Consider the following 18,161-nt stretch of genomic DNA (forward strand, 5'->3'; position numbering starts at 1 on the left):
CTGCATGGGAATGGTACAGCTGCAGCTGTGCTGGGAGTGCTGCACTGGGAGTGCTGCACTGGGAGTGCAGCCCTGCCCTCATGCTGGGGCTCCACAAGATCCTCATATTGTCTCTGAGAACAGGCAAGAGCTCCAGGCTTCCCCCATTACTAGAAATGCCTGCAGTCTCCCTCTCTTTGATTCTCACGCTCCTTCCTAACATTTAAAAGCTCAGATCTATTTTGTTTCTTCCGGGACTGCTAACCAAAGCTGACTGCTGAATGAATTCTGTCTCTGCTCCACTTAGTCATCCCTTCAGGACAGATTTAGTAACTGCTCAGGGAAACCACATAGAAGCCAACAGTTCACCATCGAAGGCAGCACCCACTCACTGTCAGCCTCATCTTTTCCAGAGCTAGAAAGCTGAAAGTGCAGCAAGCCAGGCAGAATGGGGCCAGCCAGCCTCCAGCCTCACCTGCAGTGCAGGGATGTGGATACATTGATGGGTACCCAGTCCCAAACCTGGCTGCAGTGTGAAGAGCAAAGACAGCAAGTGCCTACAGCAGAGCTGTCTGCCAGAGCACTACTTGGGGCAAAGGAACCTCCTCTGCACTGCAGCTCCAGGCTGCCCGCGCTCCTGCTGTGAGGAAACCACCAGAGCATCTACCATGCATCCTTCTGAGCTGCACGGAGCTGGCAGCACACAGACCTTGCTCCTCGAGGTGCAGAACAAGCCATGTTTGAAGGCTAAAGAACTGCCTGTTTACAAACGTGTCTCTGACACCTCTACTGCTGGTGTTTATTAAAGCCTGTGTGCCCCCCCAGAATTCTGCACAACATCGGCTGGCTAGAGGCAGGTCAGGTTAAAACTCAGCCTGATAAGCACTAACACACAGCAGGGTGTTCTAAGACAGAAATATGAGTCACAACACTGATGCTTTCAGGGAAGGACAGTTTATTTGTCCCTTGGAACAAGTAAGGCAAGGTATTTGAGAAAGATCAACCCAAACCTCCTGTATCAAACTCAGAGGAACACAATAAAAGTTACTATTCCAGACATATACAAACTAAGGACCCAAACACTCTTATATACAAACAGCCAGGTCTTACAAAAGAACATTTCAAGTCAGCACTTTATGCCAGTGTTGCTAATTTTCTTTGTAACCAGAAGAAGTTAAAGCTACAAACTTCACATTTTTTTTAAGTCACACGTGACTGACAGAACATCAGCATGGCTGGGGGGGTTAGAAGCAAAGAGAATGGTCTGTCCAGAACACCTTCAGCAACGCAGATGGACCCGAGGAGCCCACAAATGCAGCTTCACAAGCAAACAAACTTCTCCCTTAAAAACTGTGGCCAAACAGCCTTCCCTTCTGGCTCCAAGCCTTGCTTTCAGTCTGGAGGGACTCCCAGAAGTGAGCAGGTCATTATGCTCCCCCCACACTCTACAAAGGGAGCACAAAGGGAATTATTTTCTCTAACAGATTGAAAAATCGATGAAGGAGAAAATAGTTGTTCTGCATTAGAGCTCCAAGTGTGAGAAACATCCTCAAGTGTCTGCCACTGCAAGCATTTAAGAAAGGTTCAAAGACAGCTAAGCCATTGGACCAGTTTTAGCTATTTTGGTTCATTTGCTGTACTTTAAGACAATCACATCAGCAAAGAAGAGGATTTCAAGAGTGCTTACATTCAGTTACAGCAGTCACAAGTTGCATATTCTGTAATAGACACCACTCTGTGGTGTTTCACCTAAAACTTGGGTTTCTAATGCCCTCCAATCACTAGGAAGTTAACTACACAGTGCAGAGGTAAAATCTGCTCAGTCCACACCACACACAATCAGTGCACAATTTACCATGGCACATACCCACATCTCTGTCATGCCAGAGGTGCTAGGCCAGATCCACCCAGGATCCAACACTTGACCAGAGAACTCCTTCTTAAGTAGGGGGAGTTTCTTTGACGCAAAGGATGCTCGTGAATATTGCTCAGAATAGACACATTTAGTGCAAAAGGTATTGCACAGATTGCAGATGGGCACTGCATGAGCCCTGGTGTTCACTCAGCACTTCACTAGACCTCATTAGAGAGTCCAGACTAAGGGATTTTAATTCAGTGACAGCAATAAAGCCTTTAATTACTCAGTTTTCCCAATTTAAAACTCTCCCAGTACTTGAGACTATCTAACAGCTGCTTATCCCGGGTCAAACTCTTACTTCAGCACCCCAGGGGCAGTGCTGTCTCCCTTTCCCTAGGGACAGCTGGTGTGTCTGATCTCCAGACAGCGGTACTCACATTGTGCATCAAACTGAGACGAAGTGACGCAACCAGATCTGCCGAGGGGTAAAAATGGCTTGGTTCCTTTCACAGCAATGGAGCACATCTGTTAGCAGCAGCCAAGAGCCTGCTCCAAGGAGAAATGAAAGCCTATGGAGGCGTGAAATGAACACCTCTCTAGCAGCATTGGATTCAGGAGACACTGCTGTTTAGTTTAATTATCCGGGTGGTGTACCAAGGCCTGTCTCAGAAGAATGAGATGAAGCTGGTCCCTCTACCAGAGCGAAGCAGAAATAAATTGCCACAAATACTTACTGTATCCAAACCCTTCATCATGTGCCAGATACATCCCAGACTGCACAGCTCTGCTGTTACAGCCCAGTAGGCAGAGGCATCACCCTCTGCCCTGCACTAGGCTCTTTGCTGCTTCTGTTTGCTCCTCCAGTCTACAGGTGTGAGTTAATCGCACTGTCCTCACGGCGATTGTACACGCTGATTGAGCTACTGTGGGCAGGAAATGCAAAGGAAGAACGCAAGAGGATCCAGAGGATCTGAAGAGACTGAATCTCTCCAGACATCAGCAATTGTCTTCTCATCCAGATCAACTCTGCCTTTGCTCCCCACCCCACAAATGAATACTTTTGTCAATTCAACCAAGTCTTTACTTTCAGTCCAACTTCTCGGATGTGCTAAACCTGGCAGCACCGTGAAGGATTGTGAAATGAAGTCCTTATTTGAGCATCTACAGACCCAAAGCTGAAATGAAACCTACAAAACATTTCACAAAGTGTGGAGATTAAGACCTCTCAGACACAGCAGAAGTACCTAATTCCTGAGAGAGGGTCACACGAGTTCCACCCGCTCGAATACTGTTTCCTCCTCCCAGCACTCCACTGTCAACAGGGTCTCCCTGAAGGACATTTCCAAACAGACAACCAAACAGATCACCAAGAGACCATTTCCAACAGATCACCAACTGGCGTTGGGTTTGAAGTCAGTGTGGATTTGAAACTACAGAATGTCATTTCTGATGGAGGCACAACATGTTTCATCTACTTAGAAGTGATTCAGAGAGTATGCTGAAAGGGGACAAAACTGAGGTCTTCAAGACACCACACTTGCTTAAAGCACACAGTGTAAGGCATGGGGCTTATTACAGGCTTTGTGGAAAATGAGATTTAAGTTTCTTTCAAAAGGCTGGAACAGTTTGTACACGTTTTCACCTGCTCTCTTGGGTGACCTAAAACTTAGCAGTACCTTAACAGATACAGTTAACTGCTTGAAACTGAGTCTGTGCCAAAAGAAGCCAAAACCAAATCCCACAGGAGATGCAGCTGTTAAATACCACTCTGCATATTAACCTCACCCAAAATGGACTGCTGGCAGTGCAGCTGAAGAGAGAGCGAGCCAGGTTTCATTACCCTACTTCTACCTGTTCCTGTGATTGAAAAACAATTCCCCTTAAACCCAGTAACAAAACTCCTTTAAATACACCTCTAACCTTAGAAGAGACCATCAGGACTTTCCACCTACTGGCATTCCTGAGTTCACAAAGGTGCTATGGAAAAATAAATGAGCAGAAGTATTGCCCTCTATTTTGCTAGCATATTTCAATAGAAATCAATCTCTTTAGTAGTCACAGAAGGGAGGAGCTGATTGTTTGAGGATGGAAGAAGGTTCTAGCCACAGCTCAGAAGTTCTGCTGCCGCCGCTTCTTGGCCTCGATGGCGTCGAGGATCGGCTGCCGCTTTGACTGGTACTTCTGGCGGATTTCTTCAATCTCCTGCTCCATCATGGGGTCCAGGGCTGAAAGCCTCCTCTGAAGTTCCTCAACACTCCAAGTCTTTAGCTATCAGGGAGACAAAAGAAGAACAGGCATCAGCATCAGTGCAGTCACCATCTATGCACCTACAGGGACATTGCTGCCCATCTGATGGTCACAACAAGTGTTCCAGTAGGAGGAAGAGTTCTGCTCCAGACTGCTGCTGTCAAGGAGAGTGGCACCAGCCTCAAGATACAGGGCTGCTTTGCTGGTTTTACAGTTACATGAATGACAGAATCATAGAATCAGTAAGGCTGGAAAAGACCTCAAAGATCATCAAGTCCAACCTGTCACCACCGACCTCATGACTACTAAAACCATGGCACCAAGTGCCACGTCCAGTCCCCTCTTGAACACCTCCAGGGACGGTGACTCCACCATCGCCTTGAACAGCCCATTCCAACGGCTAACAACTCTCTCTGTGAAGAACTTTCTCCTCACCTCGAGCCTAAACTTCTCCTGAGTGCTGTTTAGTGGCAGCATGAACACACAAAACAACCTGTGCAATGTTTCTCCTGTTGAGTTGCTTTTCTAACGCTTCATTTTGCAGGCTTAGAGCAGAAATCCTGCACTGAGGTGGAACAGAAGCAAAGTTCTCTCTCCCTTCCCTTTCCTTGCAACTTCTTAGTGACAAAAGGAGACTGAACAGGAAGGGAAAAAAAATCATTGATAATAGCTGCATTTGAAAAGTAAGTATATGGGTACAATCAGGCTGCACCTGAATCATGGTGAGGAATTCAGACCCTGCTGAGCCAGAGACCCCAGAACACACACCTCAGGTCGCTTTGGGTCAGCCTTGTGCTGGCATCATTTGCAATTTGTACAATACAATTTGTATTTCACTATACACATAAGGATGTCAGGCGAGTCAGGACCAGCTCTCCTTCCCTGAAGTCCCTCTCTGCCTGCCCTTTGCTGAACTAGCTCTCTTGGGTGTGCCAGCTTGCTGAGAACTGGCACAGCAAAGTTTCATTCTGTGTTTAGAGATGCCAAGTGTGGCCCGGGACAATCTAGACTGTTCATAGCTATGTGGGCACAGCTTTGTGGAGTATTCTACAGTCACAACCTGTGGAACAGACAAGATTTTAGGACAGCATTAAAAAATATGGGCACTGGAGGAACTTCAAATCTTCACCTAAGTACCAGGCCTTTTCCCAACCAAGACCAAGAGACCGCCAGCAAGACACAAGAGAGACTGTTCCAGAGTCACTGCAGCAGAATGGGGATGACTATTTGCAGCAACTGCTTTCAGTGACCACCTGCTGTGGATGCTAAGAACATGCAAAATAATTTGGAGGTTTTGTGCACATTTGTGAAGAGTGAAGCATCAGTTTTCAAATGCTCAGCAAATGTCGTGACTGAGTGACTTCATCTCTTCACATCACGGAAGCGCAGGCGATGCTGCTGTCCTGATTTAGCTGCTCATTAGTCAGCTATTGTGGTTGTTCTTCAAGCCATTTCTGAAGCAAAACACAGAGTGAGACACTTGCTGCCTATTATCAGCAACGACAGAATCACTGGCTGTTTGCATCAGTCCTTAAAACACATGTAAATGCTGAAGCAGGGAAATCCTGATCCTTCCTCCTGAACTGGAAGAGACAGCAGCCCCCAGATCACAGTGTCACCTGCTGGCTGATTCCTCACATGCTCTTTTAAAACCCTTTAGCACGTTCAGCTATGTAAGATGTTTCCTAGTTGCAGCTACAGGATGATGAATCCACTTTAATAATCCAGGCACACAGGAAACAAACTCTTTCTTGCAAGGGTACACAGGCTTTCGGCCTCTGCAATCAGGCAACTGTTCATTAGCAAGACAAAGCACTTCCTGCACAGAGATATACATTATTTATATGCATTAATGCAACTGCACCAGACAGCAGTTTAACTTGATGCATGGCACCAGTTGCCTTTTCACACTAATTTATTATGGAGTAGGTAATCATTCAGCATTCCCCTTCCTCACAGTCCAGGGAATCGAACAGTCAAATGAAAATGCAAAGCAAAAATAAATAGGAAAAAAAAAAAGAGGGGGAGGGGGGAAGAAAATATTAATTCAAGTGCTGAGCACAAAGATTAAGCAGTTACATCAGAGCAAATGGCTATCAGCTCTCCCAGGGTGACCAGTGCCAGACTGCTCAAAGAGAGTTTAAGAACACATCTAGAACACCTTGCTCATGGCTTAAGCCAACCACTGGATGTCAGAAATGGCCCCAGGGCTGAAATCCTCCAGGGATGCCCTTTGAGCCTTCTCCACCATCCTCACAATGTGTTGGGCACTGCTTACAGCTAGGCACAAAGTGTCAGAGTTGGTGGACCTGGGGGCAGAGCAGATTTACAGTGATGGTCTCTCCAGACCCCAAGAATGTGGTAGTAAGAAGAAAAAAAATTGCTCTATTAATATTGTTGAACATGATCCTAGCATCATGGGACACCCTCTGTGGATACCAACACACAAAGTCTTTCTGCTAACTGTAAACAAGGGATGCAGTGGCTCTGACAATTGCTGGGACTGTGTGTCTGCCAGGACAGATGGCTAACAGGATGGAAGACACACAGTACAGCTATGTCTGGAGTGGGCAAAAGTCCATAGATACATATTAACATGAGCTAATTGGGAGTGGGCTGCCCGCACAGACGTGTGCTGTGGAACAAAGGAGATACTGAAGGAGCCTGCTCACAGGTTAAATGGGAAAGGGCTGGTGGGAGAAGGAAGCAAGGCATGCTGAAGCAGGGCAAAAGGCTGAAGAGCACAGAAATGCACCCTGTGCACAATGCTGTGTGTTGATGAGGGTGAACTAATTACAGAGTCTTCACCTGGAATAGCAGCAGCATGGCTGTGAATGCCACCACACTCCTAAAAGAGGCAGAAAAGCCAAAGGGCAATGCTAGTAAAAGGTCTAGAATGTGACTGCTCAGCAGAGATGAGCCAAAGTGAGGCTGACAGCACTCAATTGCTAATGAGAGCCAAGTGCCTGTGCCCAGCCCTCTGCTCCCACTAACAGCATGAGCCCTGTGACCTGTGTTGAGCTGTCACCCAGCTTGTCCTTCCCCTTGCACGTGCACCTTTGCAAAGGAACAAAAAGAACTTAGAATATGGTGGCCTCCATTTCACTTTGTGGTGTGGCATTTCACTGTAAGCCAATGCCACAGAGAGACCTGCTCCCAGAAATGAAGTTTTTAAACTCCACTGTCTCTGCAGTGGCAGACTCCTGGGATTCTGACATGACTCTCTTAGAGAAATGCCAGAAGCAAAATAAGGAAAGGAGAAGGACAGAGCATCTCATGACAGACTGTTACTCAGGGTAAAGTCTCAGCACTGAAGAGCTGCAATTAGAGCTGGCTTTAGCCACGGGCTCAGTCCCATTGCTCTCCTCACTTCTCCTCAGCAACCCCTCTGCTGTTTGGAGTCTGAGTGTCTTTGTAAAAGCCATCTATTTTTGTCCCCAGCAATCAAATAGCCAAGCCAAACGTCTCAAGGAAAGCATCACATTTCAAATGTAAAGGCTGATGCAAAATACTTGTTCTAAGGATGGTCAAAGACATCTGTCACCAGAGAGAGGTGGCAGTGCAGTGAAACTGTTCAAGTGAGGTTCTATGGGCAGAAAGCTGATTTTTAACCATTTGATTAACAGCTGTATTTTTACTCAAGGGTTTGAGAATCTTAGCTCTGTAACAATGGCCAGCAGAAGACAAACATCAGAAGTGTGAGCGTTCACCTCAAAGCCTCTTACCCATGGCCATGCACACTGACTGTTGCTCTTCAGGCTGCAGACACCACGGACAGCAACTCATTTAATGTGCTGATGATTTCCACTATACAGTTGGGAAGGACATAGCTAATTGCACCCCTCAGAAGGACATAACCTACAGCCTTTCCATGCACACACAGCTACAACGGGTAAATCAGGAACAGCTCATCTGACAGACAAGTCCTTCCCTGAGAAGATTTGTAAGCAGTTCATGACATCCCTTTTGCCAGCACTTCACACAGATTTGCAGGTCATTTGGGCTGTTCAGCCTGGACAGGAGAAGGCTCTGGAGAGACTTTAGAGCAGTATTTCAGTATCTGAAGGGGATCTACAGGAAGGCTGGGAAGGGACTGTTTAGAAGGGCCTGTAGGGATAGGATGAGGACAATGGTTTGAAACTGGAGCAGGAAAGATTTAGGTTGGACATCAGGAGGAAGTTCTGCACAATGAGGGTGGTGAAAGACTGGAACAGGTTGCCCAGGGATGTGGTTGAGGCCCTGTCCCTGGAGACATTCAAGGTCAGACTCTTTGTGGCCCTGGGCAGCCTGATCTAGTTGGAGGTGTCGCTGCTGACTGCAGGGGCTTGGCCAAGACGATCTTTGAGGGTCCCTTCCAACCTGACACAGTTTGTGAATCTGTAACTGCTCTGCTGAACAATGTTCACATCAAACTGCCTCTGAGTTGTTGTCCTTTCAGGTCAGCTTATTTTAAATAGGGGAAAAAAATACCTCTTCCATCTGTTACAGTCAGGTAAAGTGTCACTGTAAGATGATATTCTACTGAATGCAAATGCATCTGAGCAGCAAAAGGGAAATAAAGGCTCTCTGCAGTCATGCTAGACATTGCCCCAAGTTGAATATTCAAGGGCACCATGGTCTGAAATTTGTACCTCTGCAGTTCTGTCCTGAGAAAGAGGCAGTGTAAAACCCTGCCACGGTATTTTTAAGCAGATCATGCCACATTTACATTTCACACAAGATCTACTGTAAAACAAATAGCCTAGAGGATTAGCTCAGCCCCTTCCCATGAAAAAAAGAATAAAAACCCAGAGAGTGAAAACTTCCTGAATTAGAAGCTGAAGCAAATCATTTATCACAGTTCCCTTGGTACCCACAGTCCTGACACTGAAGAACACCCCTGTCTGCCTTCCCTACTGCAGGGTCTGTGCCTTGATCAGTTTGGGACCCAGCATGCTCCTCTGGTCCCTCAATGGCCCTTCAGCAGCACGAGGTCACCACTGACTCAGACCAGTCTGCACTACTGACATGAATACGATGTTCAGTAATCCCTGAGTCACTTCCGCTATCATTCTTATTTGCTCCTCTACCAAAACCACTACCAGCAAAATCTTCTTGCCGCATGAATTATGAGCATCAAACAGAAATGAGCTGTTTCCCCAGCAGCTTTCACACATTTCTCCTCCAACACAGACTTTCCACAGAGCACTAACTCACTGGCTGCACAGGAATCAAAAAATATTACCTTGGGACAAGTGCACAACATGTTCCCCTTGCAACTTGCCTTTTAGTTGCCAACACTGAATTTGATCCCCGGATTTTGCACAAAGCCTTTTCCTTGCAACAGTTCAAGCTAGCTGGGCTTTGTTTGTAAATGCTGCCTTAGAAGTCTTGAAGTTTGTGTCAAACACGAGCCCTCCATCTCCAGGGAGGATGCAGTTGTTCTACCATCATGCTCAGGAGTACCTTGTCTTCTCAAACAAGAAAGGAAGACAAATGACTTTGGTAAGATATTTTTTGACTCATGGTCTAAGTATTTGAACAGTTTGCAGAAGGAGAAGATTTTCAAGTCTTGATGCTAGAGCAAACCCTACAAATAAATGAGGATGTTGTTCTCCCTTCCTTAGCCTCCTGGCACACTCCCTCTGCCACCATTTCTGTGAGTCTGAACACTTCTCTTCCACATGTTCCTGATACCCTCTGAACATCCTCCCACCTTTACCACCAACAGCCTGGGGCTTGCTCAAAAGGAAACACTCAGCTGCCTTTCACCCAAATATTCCAGGTGGCATTTACTGCTCAACACAACCTAATGTCAAACTTGAAAGTTTTAAATAGCCTTAGAAAAACTTGGCTTCAGCAATTATCACTTCATAAGGGGCAGTGGGAGTTTGAAGACTAAAATACAGAAGTAATAAAATTGCAGCTTCCCACGCTACACAGGAAAATAAATTCTTAGTGGAAAAGATATGAGCTAGGTGGGAACTAAAGAAAACACAAATTAATTGTCTATTTAGCATAGCTTTTATTGTTATATCTTCCATTTCTGCCTAGTTTTACGCTGCAATCTAACAGTTCTTGACTTCGTGCCCAGTTATGAAAGCCCCCTAGAGACAGTCGAGACAGCTTGAATCACATCAGTAGGGAGCAGGAGTCTTCACTTATTTGTGAGTATCTGGACAGGAAAAACCTCAACGTGGCTCAAAGAAGGGTTGTATCCAAACCACTTTATCCAAGCTCCACTAAACATTAAGTGCCAAGCAGGAATTTGCTGCTGGAGGTAATGAAAAAATATTACCACTATAATACAGTAGCAACAGGCTACTGTGAAACAAACAAACCAAAACCAGAATCAAAACATTCAACTGGGACTACAACTGCAGGGAAGTGCGTCAGTCCTTCACAGGAGGCTATTGATGATCACACTCCACATCAGAAGTGGCTGTGTACCAGAAATGAGTAGAATAAAGTTCCTGCATTTAGCCTAGTAAGTGTTCAGATGTTCTCTGGGTAGGGAAGCTCTTCATGGAAGTCTTGCTTCACTTGACCTTGGCTGCCAGCAATGCTATCAAGATAAACCCAAGGGCACACTCATAGTTCCTCTCCAGGGTCCTGCAGACCAGTTCAACATGTACCTACCACAACTTCTGAATTTCTCTTCTGTCACCTCCTCACGCAGGCTTTTATTTTTGGGAGGCAATCACCCATTGGATACCACTTGCTGCAACTATTTGTGGCAACCACCTTGGAGTGTAATGCAGCCTGCAGCAGGCGAGAGTGCATGGGTGCTAGAGAAGAGCACCAGCTAGGGAGAGGTGTCACATCTCACTGGTTTATGAATGTGAGCTCTGACAAGATACAACCCGGGATTAAGCTGGAATTAGCCTTCTGCAGCTTCAAGGACTGGTTAAGCAGGCCATCAATTAATTTGCTCATATCAAATACACTCTGAGGGAACAGATTACTGAATAGTACTATACACTCTTTTTTTTTTTAATACCAGCAAAAAAAGCATTCCACTTCTCTGGCCAAAATTAAATGCAGAGGGTGATTTCTCACGCTAAGCAGCGCTCCAGACTTCAGGTCCTGAAAACGGTGACATAAATTGGTGCTGGAATAGTGTGCCATTTCTTCTCCTTAGCATTTTTCCTGAAATGCTGGCTCCATACCATTTGGCATACTTTCAATCACTGATCTAAAAATTAAGTGCCTTGTTCTCATTTATGTTTCTAACAGAAGGAGGCCTTGCTGTAATGTAGGAGCAGGCGTTAACTATTTACTCACTGTAAACTGTCCGGCACAAGGGACACAATAATCTTAAGAACCTACAGGCACTTACCACCCACTGTACAACATGACTGGCAGGTCCCTACAACTTCACAAGCCCATCAAGAAGCCATCCTACAGAGGGGCTACAGTAAATCAGAACAACCTCAGAGCCTACACAAGCATCAACTATTGTGATTTCGCCCCCTCTTTTTAGCATCAGGAAAGTTCCTCACTGTTGTGAAAGCAATGGATGAAAGGCACTCACTGTGGGATTTCATGCAAGATTAAAGACACAGATATTAATCTTTCAAAGGATTTGAAAAATAAGTCTCAGCTGCACAAGCCTCTGCTTTTAATGCATCTTAATTATTTAGGCAATGTGCTAGCAAAACACATCATGGGCTGAAGCTTCTAGCACATGTCAAACCAGCGCAGCAGCTAGCACCTCCCAAAGCCAAGTGTAGAGGACCCATGATGAGGGCACATCTGGAGACAGCTGTTTCAGGCCACCTCATTTGGACAGCAGAAGATTTCCCACAAAGAAGTAACACTCAGTTTTCACTAGATCATCAAATGGGATGGAATGGAATGGAATGGGATGGAATGGAATGGAATGGAATGGAATGGAATGGAATGGAATGGAATGGAATAGAATAGAACAGAACCGAACCGAACCAGACCAGGTTGGAAGAGACCTCTGAGATCATCATGTCCAACCCATCATCCAATACTATCTAATCAACTAACCCACAGCACCCAGCACCCCATCAAGCCTCCTCCTAAACACCCGCAGTGATGGTGACTCCACCACCTCCCCAGGCATGGTTCAGAAGACAAATCAACTTAAGCCACAGTGCAAGTCAAGCAGATCAGATGGTTAAATGAGTACAATCACATCATCACCTTTTGTGATGAGAACTGGAAAGAAGTATTGCCATAAAACTACCTCAGAGAAGACCCAGGCCTCCTCACGTGACACGCTGGGCAAGGTTCGACCTTACTTTCACAAATGTGGAGTTTTCTGGCTGCTGAAAGTGAAACATCTTCCTGCTACAATGCCTGTGAGGATCTGTGGTATTTTTCTAGGGAGCTCTGCTTGCATGTTTAAAATAAAGGTCATGACACCAGGCCAGTGCATCCATACTATGCCTGCAGAACAATTGGCAGGCGGTGTGTGCCAGTCTCCTTCCTGCCCTGCTTCCTGTCAGACACACCAGGAAGACCATGTCTGAACTGGCAACTTCCCTCTGTCCTGCATGTGCAGGAAGGACAACTGCCAAGACTTCTTACAGCTTAGCAAGGCTTCTGTCAAGCTGTCACAGGATCACAGTTTGAAGGGCTTCTTGGGAAGCTGCCACTGGCAGCACTGACTGATGGAATTTCACCCACTAGTGGCTGCTGAGGTTGCTGCTCATCTCTAGCAAGAACTGCACAGCTTTATTACTCAACTACCTCTTCTGTCAGGCTGTAGTTACACATGCAGTGTTGGATCCTGCTGCTTCAGCAAGGACCATCCTCAAGCACGCTTCCAGCAGCTAATTCCTGTGACCACTATGGAAAAGACATCACAGCTTCAGTCACACAAACTGCTCCTTCAGCAGCTAAGAGGCATCTTTGTTTTGCTTTCTCACTCTCCCCACAGTTTAGCAATTCCCCCCCCCCCCATTTCTCAAGAGCCTGTAAGACTCAGGGGGAAGCTTTGCTGCTGGCAACGTAACACCCCCACCCCCCCACCCCCCCCCAACAGAAACCAATTTCAGAGAATTACAGCAAACACCCAGATCTCCCTGGCTACTCTGGCTACCCAGACACAACCACACAGCAATTGTGCAGAGCTGCTACTAACAGACCAAAGATTTTACAACTGCAGGAACATCAATAACATTGGCATCCCTGGGCTGCTCTTAGCCAAGAAGTGCACTTTATTAATCCTTACTGTAATCCTTAAAAGGATCAAGAAAGCCTTGGTGTTACAGCCAGCCCAACCATATAACCTCTGCATGCTGTCACTGCCCTCAGCTCTGTAGAGAAGCCAGACCAAGGAAAAAAAAATCCATGCAAAGCTCTGCTCTTTGATATAAGTGGTCATTAAAAGGGGTTTTAAACAGAGCAATGCATGTTAATCCTCTGAGCTCCACAATTACATTTCCTGTTTAAGTCCTAGTATCAATTTTAAGTATGAATAACCTTATTCACTACCAAAATCATCCTGAGTACCATAAACAATCTGAACAAAGCAAGTGACACATTTTGTCTGTGTCACTCTGCAGCAGTGAACTTCAGGAAGTCCAAACTGGAAAATCCTTTTGGGACTTGGAAAGCAGCTGACTAGTCCAGCAAGCACAAAGACAAGTTACCTTGCTGCTTTTCTCCAGCAACTGAATTAGAAACCAAGCTAAAAGGGCAGTCTGTCTGGACAAGGGAAGATTGAAAAGAAGAAAAAAAGCAAGAAAGAAGCATCAATTGGTTAGAGAAAACACTTGCTTGCCAGAGATTTGATTAAGGGAAAACAAAGCAGAGGGGCTTTTTTCTTTCCCCTTCTTTAAGTGATTGTGCTTTAATTTTCTTAAGTAAGAATAACAAAACACTTCTGGACATAAATCATGTCACTGGGCTTTGAGGCACTGGCTAGCTGCACAAATTTGCTGTAAAGTACACAGCTGGCCACTGTGGGGGTTTTTCTTCCTTCTTTCTTAAGAGAAGCAATTTGTCAGAAAACATTGATTCTTTTATACCAAGTCATTTTTGTTAGAAATCTGAGGTTCTGCTACAAAAGGTATTTGGGTCTGGAACAGAATTTCCCTCCAGTCTGACATACCCTTTCCTCCTCTCTCCCTTGCTCCTAAGGGCTCTACTCACCTGAGGATTAACAATTAATTGATTTAGTCAGAATCACTTAGCAAGGCAGAACTCCTGAAGGAGTAAAATTGAGAGTACCTGAAGCAAGGTTATCCTGAAGCAAAGGGATCTTGGTGAAGTATCATTCAGTGTACTAAACTCATGAAACACAAATGGAACTGGCATGGAAACCAACTAGCTAACACTAGATTGCTGTGGGAATAGTCTTCTGCTACTAGAGACTGAGAAGTTTGCTTACTGGTGTATTGGCATCATTAAAGTATCTGAAGCCTTCACACTTACATCTGAATGCAAAATGAAGGCTTAAGACACCCAGTTTCATTTTCAAAGGCTTTAGACTACATCATCCATGGTATTAGGTTAGAGCTGTTTTAAACTATCTTAACACTTATGGGTATTAACCTTTGTTCAACAAAAAGTCATAGTCTATTTATTTCCAGGTCCAGGAGAGCTGCTGCAGGAGGTCTATTTCCCAGCAGTCCACACCAATTCCCTACCTGCTATACCCAAAAGTGAGGCTTGTTGTCACAAAACCACAGCCTGGTGCTGCTCTGCCTCTCCTCCACTGCTGAGGGAAAGGAAGCAATAGCAAAGAAGATGGGAGAGAAAATGTAAAGCTTTCTGAGGAAAGACTGAGCTACAGAGATTCCCAGGGCATTCTGAAAAATGAATGACTGCATGACCAGGGGAGAAGCTGGTGTCCTTAAAACCAGGAGCAAGTGTTTAATAACTCAGAGACAAATATTTGTGTGAAACAGTCCCCCAGTGAACCATCTCCACAGAATCTATGTCTCATGAACCTGCACACCTCACCATACAAGGTTTTCCCAGATGTTCACTATTTGTAACAATCCTGCATGCTGGTAAGTCACAAAACAAGAAGGAATTGAGCATTCAATTTCAGACTGTATCAGGCTATATTGTGTATTAGGCCACTCTTTCTTGAAGGTCAAAACTTGGGTTTTGAAGCTGTTTGGGCACTGAGGTTACTGAAATAAAAGCTAAGGCCAAGCTCCCAGGACACCTTGGCTGTTGGAAGCAGTTGTGGCTACTTGCAAAGTCCATTACCTTCTCTATATGAGCAAGACCTCAAACATGCCTCACTCATGATGAAACTCCCTGCTGCAAAGTCTCCTGGTGGGGTAAAGCAGGGAGACATCCAGTGACTACATGTAACAAATAACACTGTCAATAAGCAACATTTAGCTTTCCCCATAGGCTTTATAGCAATATGAGAGGGTGCACAAAGGCAAATGTACCAGATCCTGAAGTCAGAGCTGAGAGAACTTTGCTCCTCCATGGCACAGCATTTCAGGTGCTTGTTTGGATGAGATCTGGCCCTTTGGAGAAGCCTGATGGAGACTTTATCCCTGGCTTTTCCCTTATGGTCCTTATTCTCCATCCTCCAAGAGGCTCCTGATGCAGAGAGTCCCCAGAAGGAGCCCTTTTTGCTACAGATGAGAAAAGCCTGGACATACTTTGTCTTTTTAAGCTACATTACCCATTACAAACATTTATACTGACAGAGGAGTTGCAAGGAGATTTTAGAAGCATTTCAAATAGCTGTCATTTAAGCCACAGTGTTCTTTCTTTAAGGGAGATGCTGTGCCAGGAACACACCCAGCCTTGAAAATAGATCTCAAGGCATAAGGAGGCTCAAACAGGTTTTCTGAAGAATTCAGTATGCTCAGATGTTTTTCCAGCATCACACCTTCAATTATTAATTCCTCTTCCCTTCCTCCAAAGCAGAAATGCACATTGCAGCCTGACCTCAAACATGCAGCAGTAGTGGAACAAATCCCACAGCCGAAGAGCCTGGATGAAGTTCTGTTAGTTACTTAGCTCAGCCACCTAACTTTCAGTCAGTGTCTCAGCTGATGAAGGTAGGAAAGGGGCCTCCAAGACAATCCAGGATGTTGAATTTACAAGTCTGAACACTCTCATGTAAAGTGGATTTCAGGTTACAGTATTTCAGTCTCCATTAAGAGCTATGACCTAAGTAATTCAACACAAACAGCAACTCATTCTACTTCCCACTCACCGCAAGTTGCATTTAAAAGCCTTATGTCACAGAAAGCCTGCTGTATACAAAAATACAGCAAAAAGGAGATTTTGACAGCAAGTTGTGGCAGTAAGTGCTTTGCAATCAATGTCAATGTGCACCAAAGTGAAAGCAGGTGGTGAACAATGACCCTGCTACCAAGGGGAAGACAGCAGAAATCTATTCTCCTCTGCAGCAGATCAAAGAGTCAAGCCACTGAACTACCACTTCCAATCTCAACTACTGCTAGCAAACTTCAAAGCCTTCTGTTTTGTTGGGGCTTTCCCCTGGTTGTTGTAAGGGGAAGTTGGAAAGGTTTCTAAAATCTCCACACACAGGACTTGCTGTAAATGACAATGGTGGTTTGAAGCAGCTGTGAACTCAGTGAGGTTTGCAGTAAGCTTCAGAGTGTCTTCCTCATGCAAATGGTACAGAAGATTCAAGATCACTTAACCAACTATCAAGAAGGTAAGCAAGCTCTTCCTGGGCTTACTTTTAAAATGACTGTATGTTTGATTACAAAGTGTCAAAATGAACCATTTTCCCCTTAAAGAAGGATGTCACAAGTATGAAAGTGTTTCCTGGGAAGAACATAATAAATAGGCTGAAAAGGTAATGCTCAAAAGAAACACATCTAGCAGAACATTAACAGCTCTTGGCAGAGGGCTGGAGGAAAAGGAAATCCATGCAGGGGACATCAATGTTATGAATCAAGACAGGTGACATTTAAAACAAATGAATAAAACATCACAAAACCCTGTCTCTTTTTATAAATCATACTTCACAGTGAAATTGCATCTAGGTACCACATTTTACTTCTTCCTCCATCAGCAGGAGGTACCATAGCATGATTTCAGGTGTGGACATTAGAATCATAGAATGAATTAGGTTGGCAGAGACCTCTGAGATCATCTACTCTTCACTGGACTCAGTTGCTCAATGCCTCCTCCAACCTGACCCTAAACACCCCCAGGAAGGAGGCACCCTCCCTGGGCAGCTCGTTCCAGAGTCTCACCACCCTGAGGAACTTCTTCCTAAGATCCAGTCTAACCTTGCTCTCCCTCAGCTTCAAACCATTCCCCCTTGTCCCCTTATGCAAAGACCCTCTCCAGCCTTCCTGTAGGATCTCTTCAGGTATTGGCAGGGATGCTCTAAGGTCCCCAAAGAGTCTTCTCTTCTCTAACCTGAACAACCCCAGCTCCCTCAGCCTAATCTCATAGCAGAGGTGCTCCAGCCCTTGTATCATCTTTGTGGCCTCCTCTGGACTCACTGTAACAGCTATGTCCTTTGTATGCTGGGGACACCAGAACTGGATGCAGGATTCAGGCTGCAGCCTCACCAGAGCAGAGTCAAGGGGGCAGAATCTCCTCTCTTGCCTTCTGGGCTGCATGAGCACACTGCCAGCTCTTGCTGAGCTTCTCATCTATCAGTACACCCAAGTCTCTGCAGAGCTACTCCCAAGCCACTCTGCACCCAGCCTGTTGTCTGTTCTGGACTGCCTACTGTTCTCAGTTAAAGGCAGTCCTTTTATTTGAGTTTTGTTCCCCTACCCCCTGCAATTGTGGTCCTAATGCTCCCCCAGTACAGGCAAGCTTTACTGCAGGTCCAGCACAGCACAAAGGAGTTCATTTCTTTCCCAACTAGGAATCTGCCCTAGTGCCATGGGGCCTAGGCAGGAATATCTATCAGCCATCCCAGAGCTGGGTTTATCTCTCAAACTGAGAAATGCCCTGGTTAAGAAGTTCACTTCACAATCTAAGTAAGATTATTGGAAGAAATCAGTGCCTGAGAAGTAATTTTCACCCCAGCTACTGCTGGGAAAACAGGAGTTCATGATAGATGAAGGCAAGAAACTTTTGGACAGAGAAATCCCAGAAGATTCAGTCCAAGTGTTCATTTTAGTCTCAGGAAAAAGATGTGATTGAAACA

The 18,161-nt window shown here is 45.3% G+C and overlaps 1 protein-coding gene across 1 annotated transcript in view; it reads right to left on the reverse strand.

Annotated features, from left to right (window-relative positions):
- Positions 1-917: 917 nt before the first annotated feature.
- STK4 (serine/threonine kinase 4) overlaps positions 918-18,161 on the reverse strand; it is a 56,582-nt gene continuing 39,338 nt past the window's right edge. The window contains exon 11 of the mRNA XM_068150101.1: positions 918-4,105. Within this exon, the coding sequence (XP_068006202.1) occupies positions 3,947-4,105 (159 nt within the window). The 3' untranslated portion in view covers positions 918-3,946. The remainder of the gene's footprint in view (positions 4,106-18,161) is intronic.

Source organism: Melanerpes formicivorus, unplaced genomic scaffold (genome assembly GCF_026170545.1).
Source record: "Melanerpes formicivorus ecotype bairdi unplaced genomic scaffold, bMelFor1.0.p_v2 SCAF_19, whole genome shotgun sequence".
In the NCBI taxonomy this organism is placed as follows: Eukaryota; Metazoa; Chordata; class Aves; order Piciformes; family Picidae; genus Melanerpes; species Melanerpes formicivorus.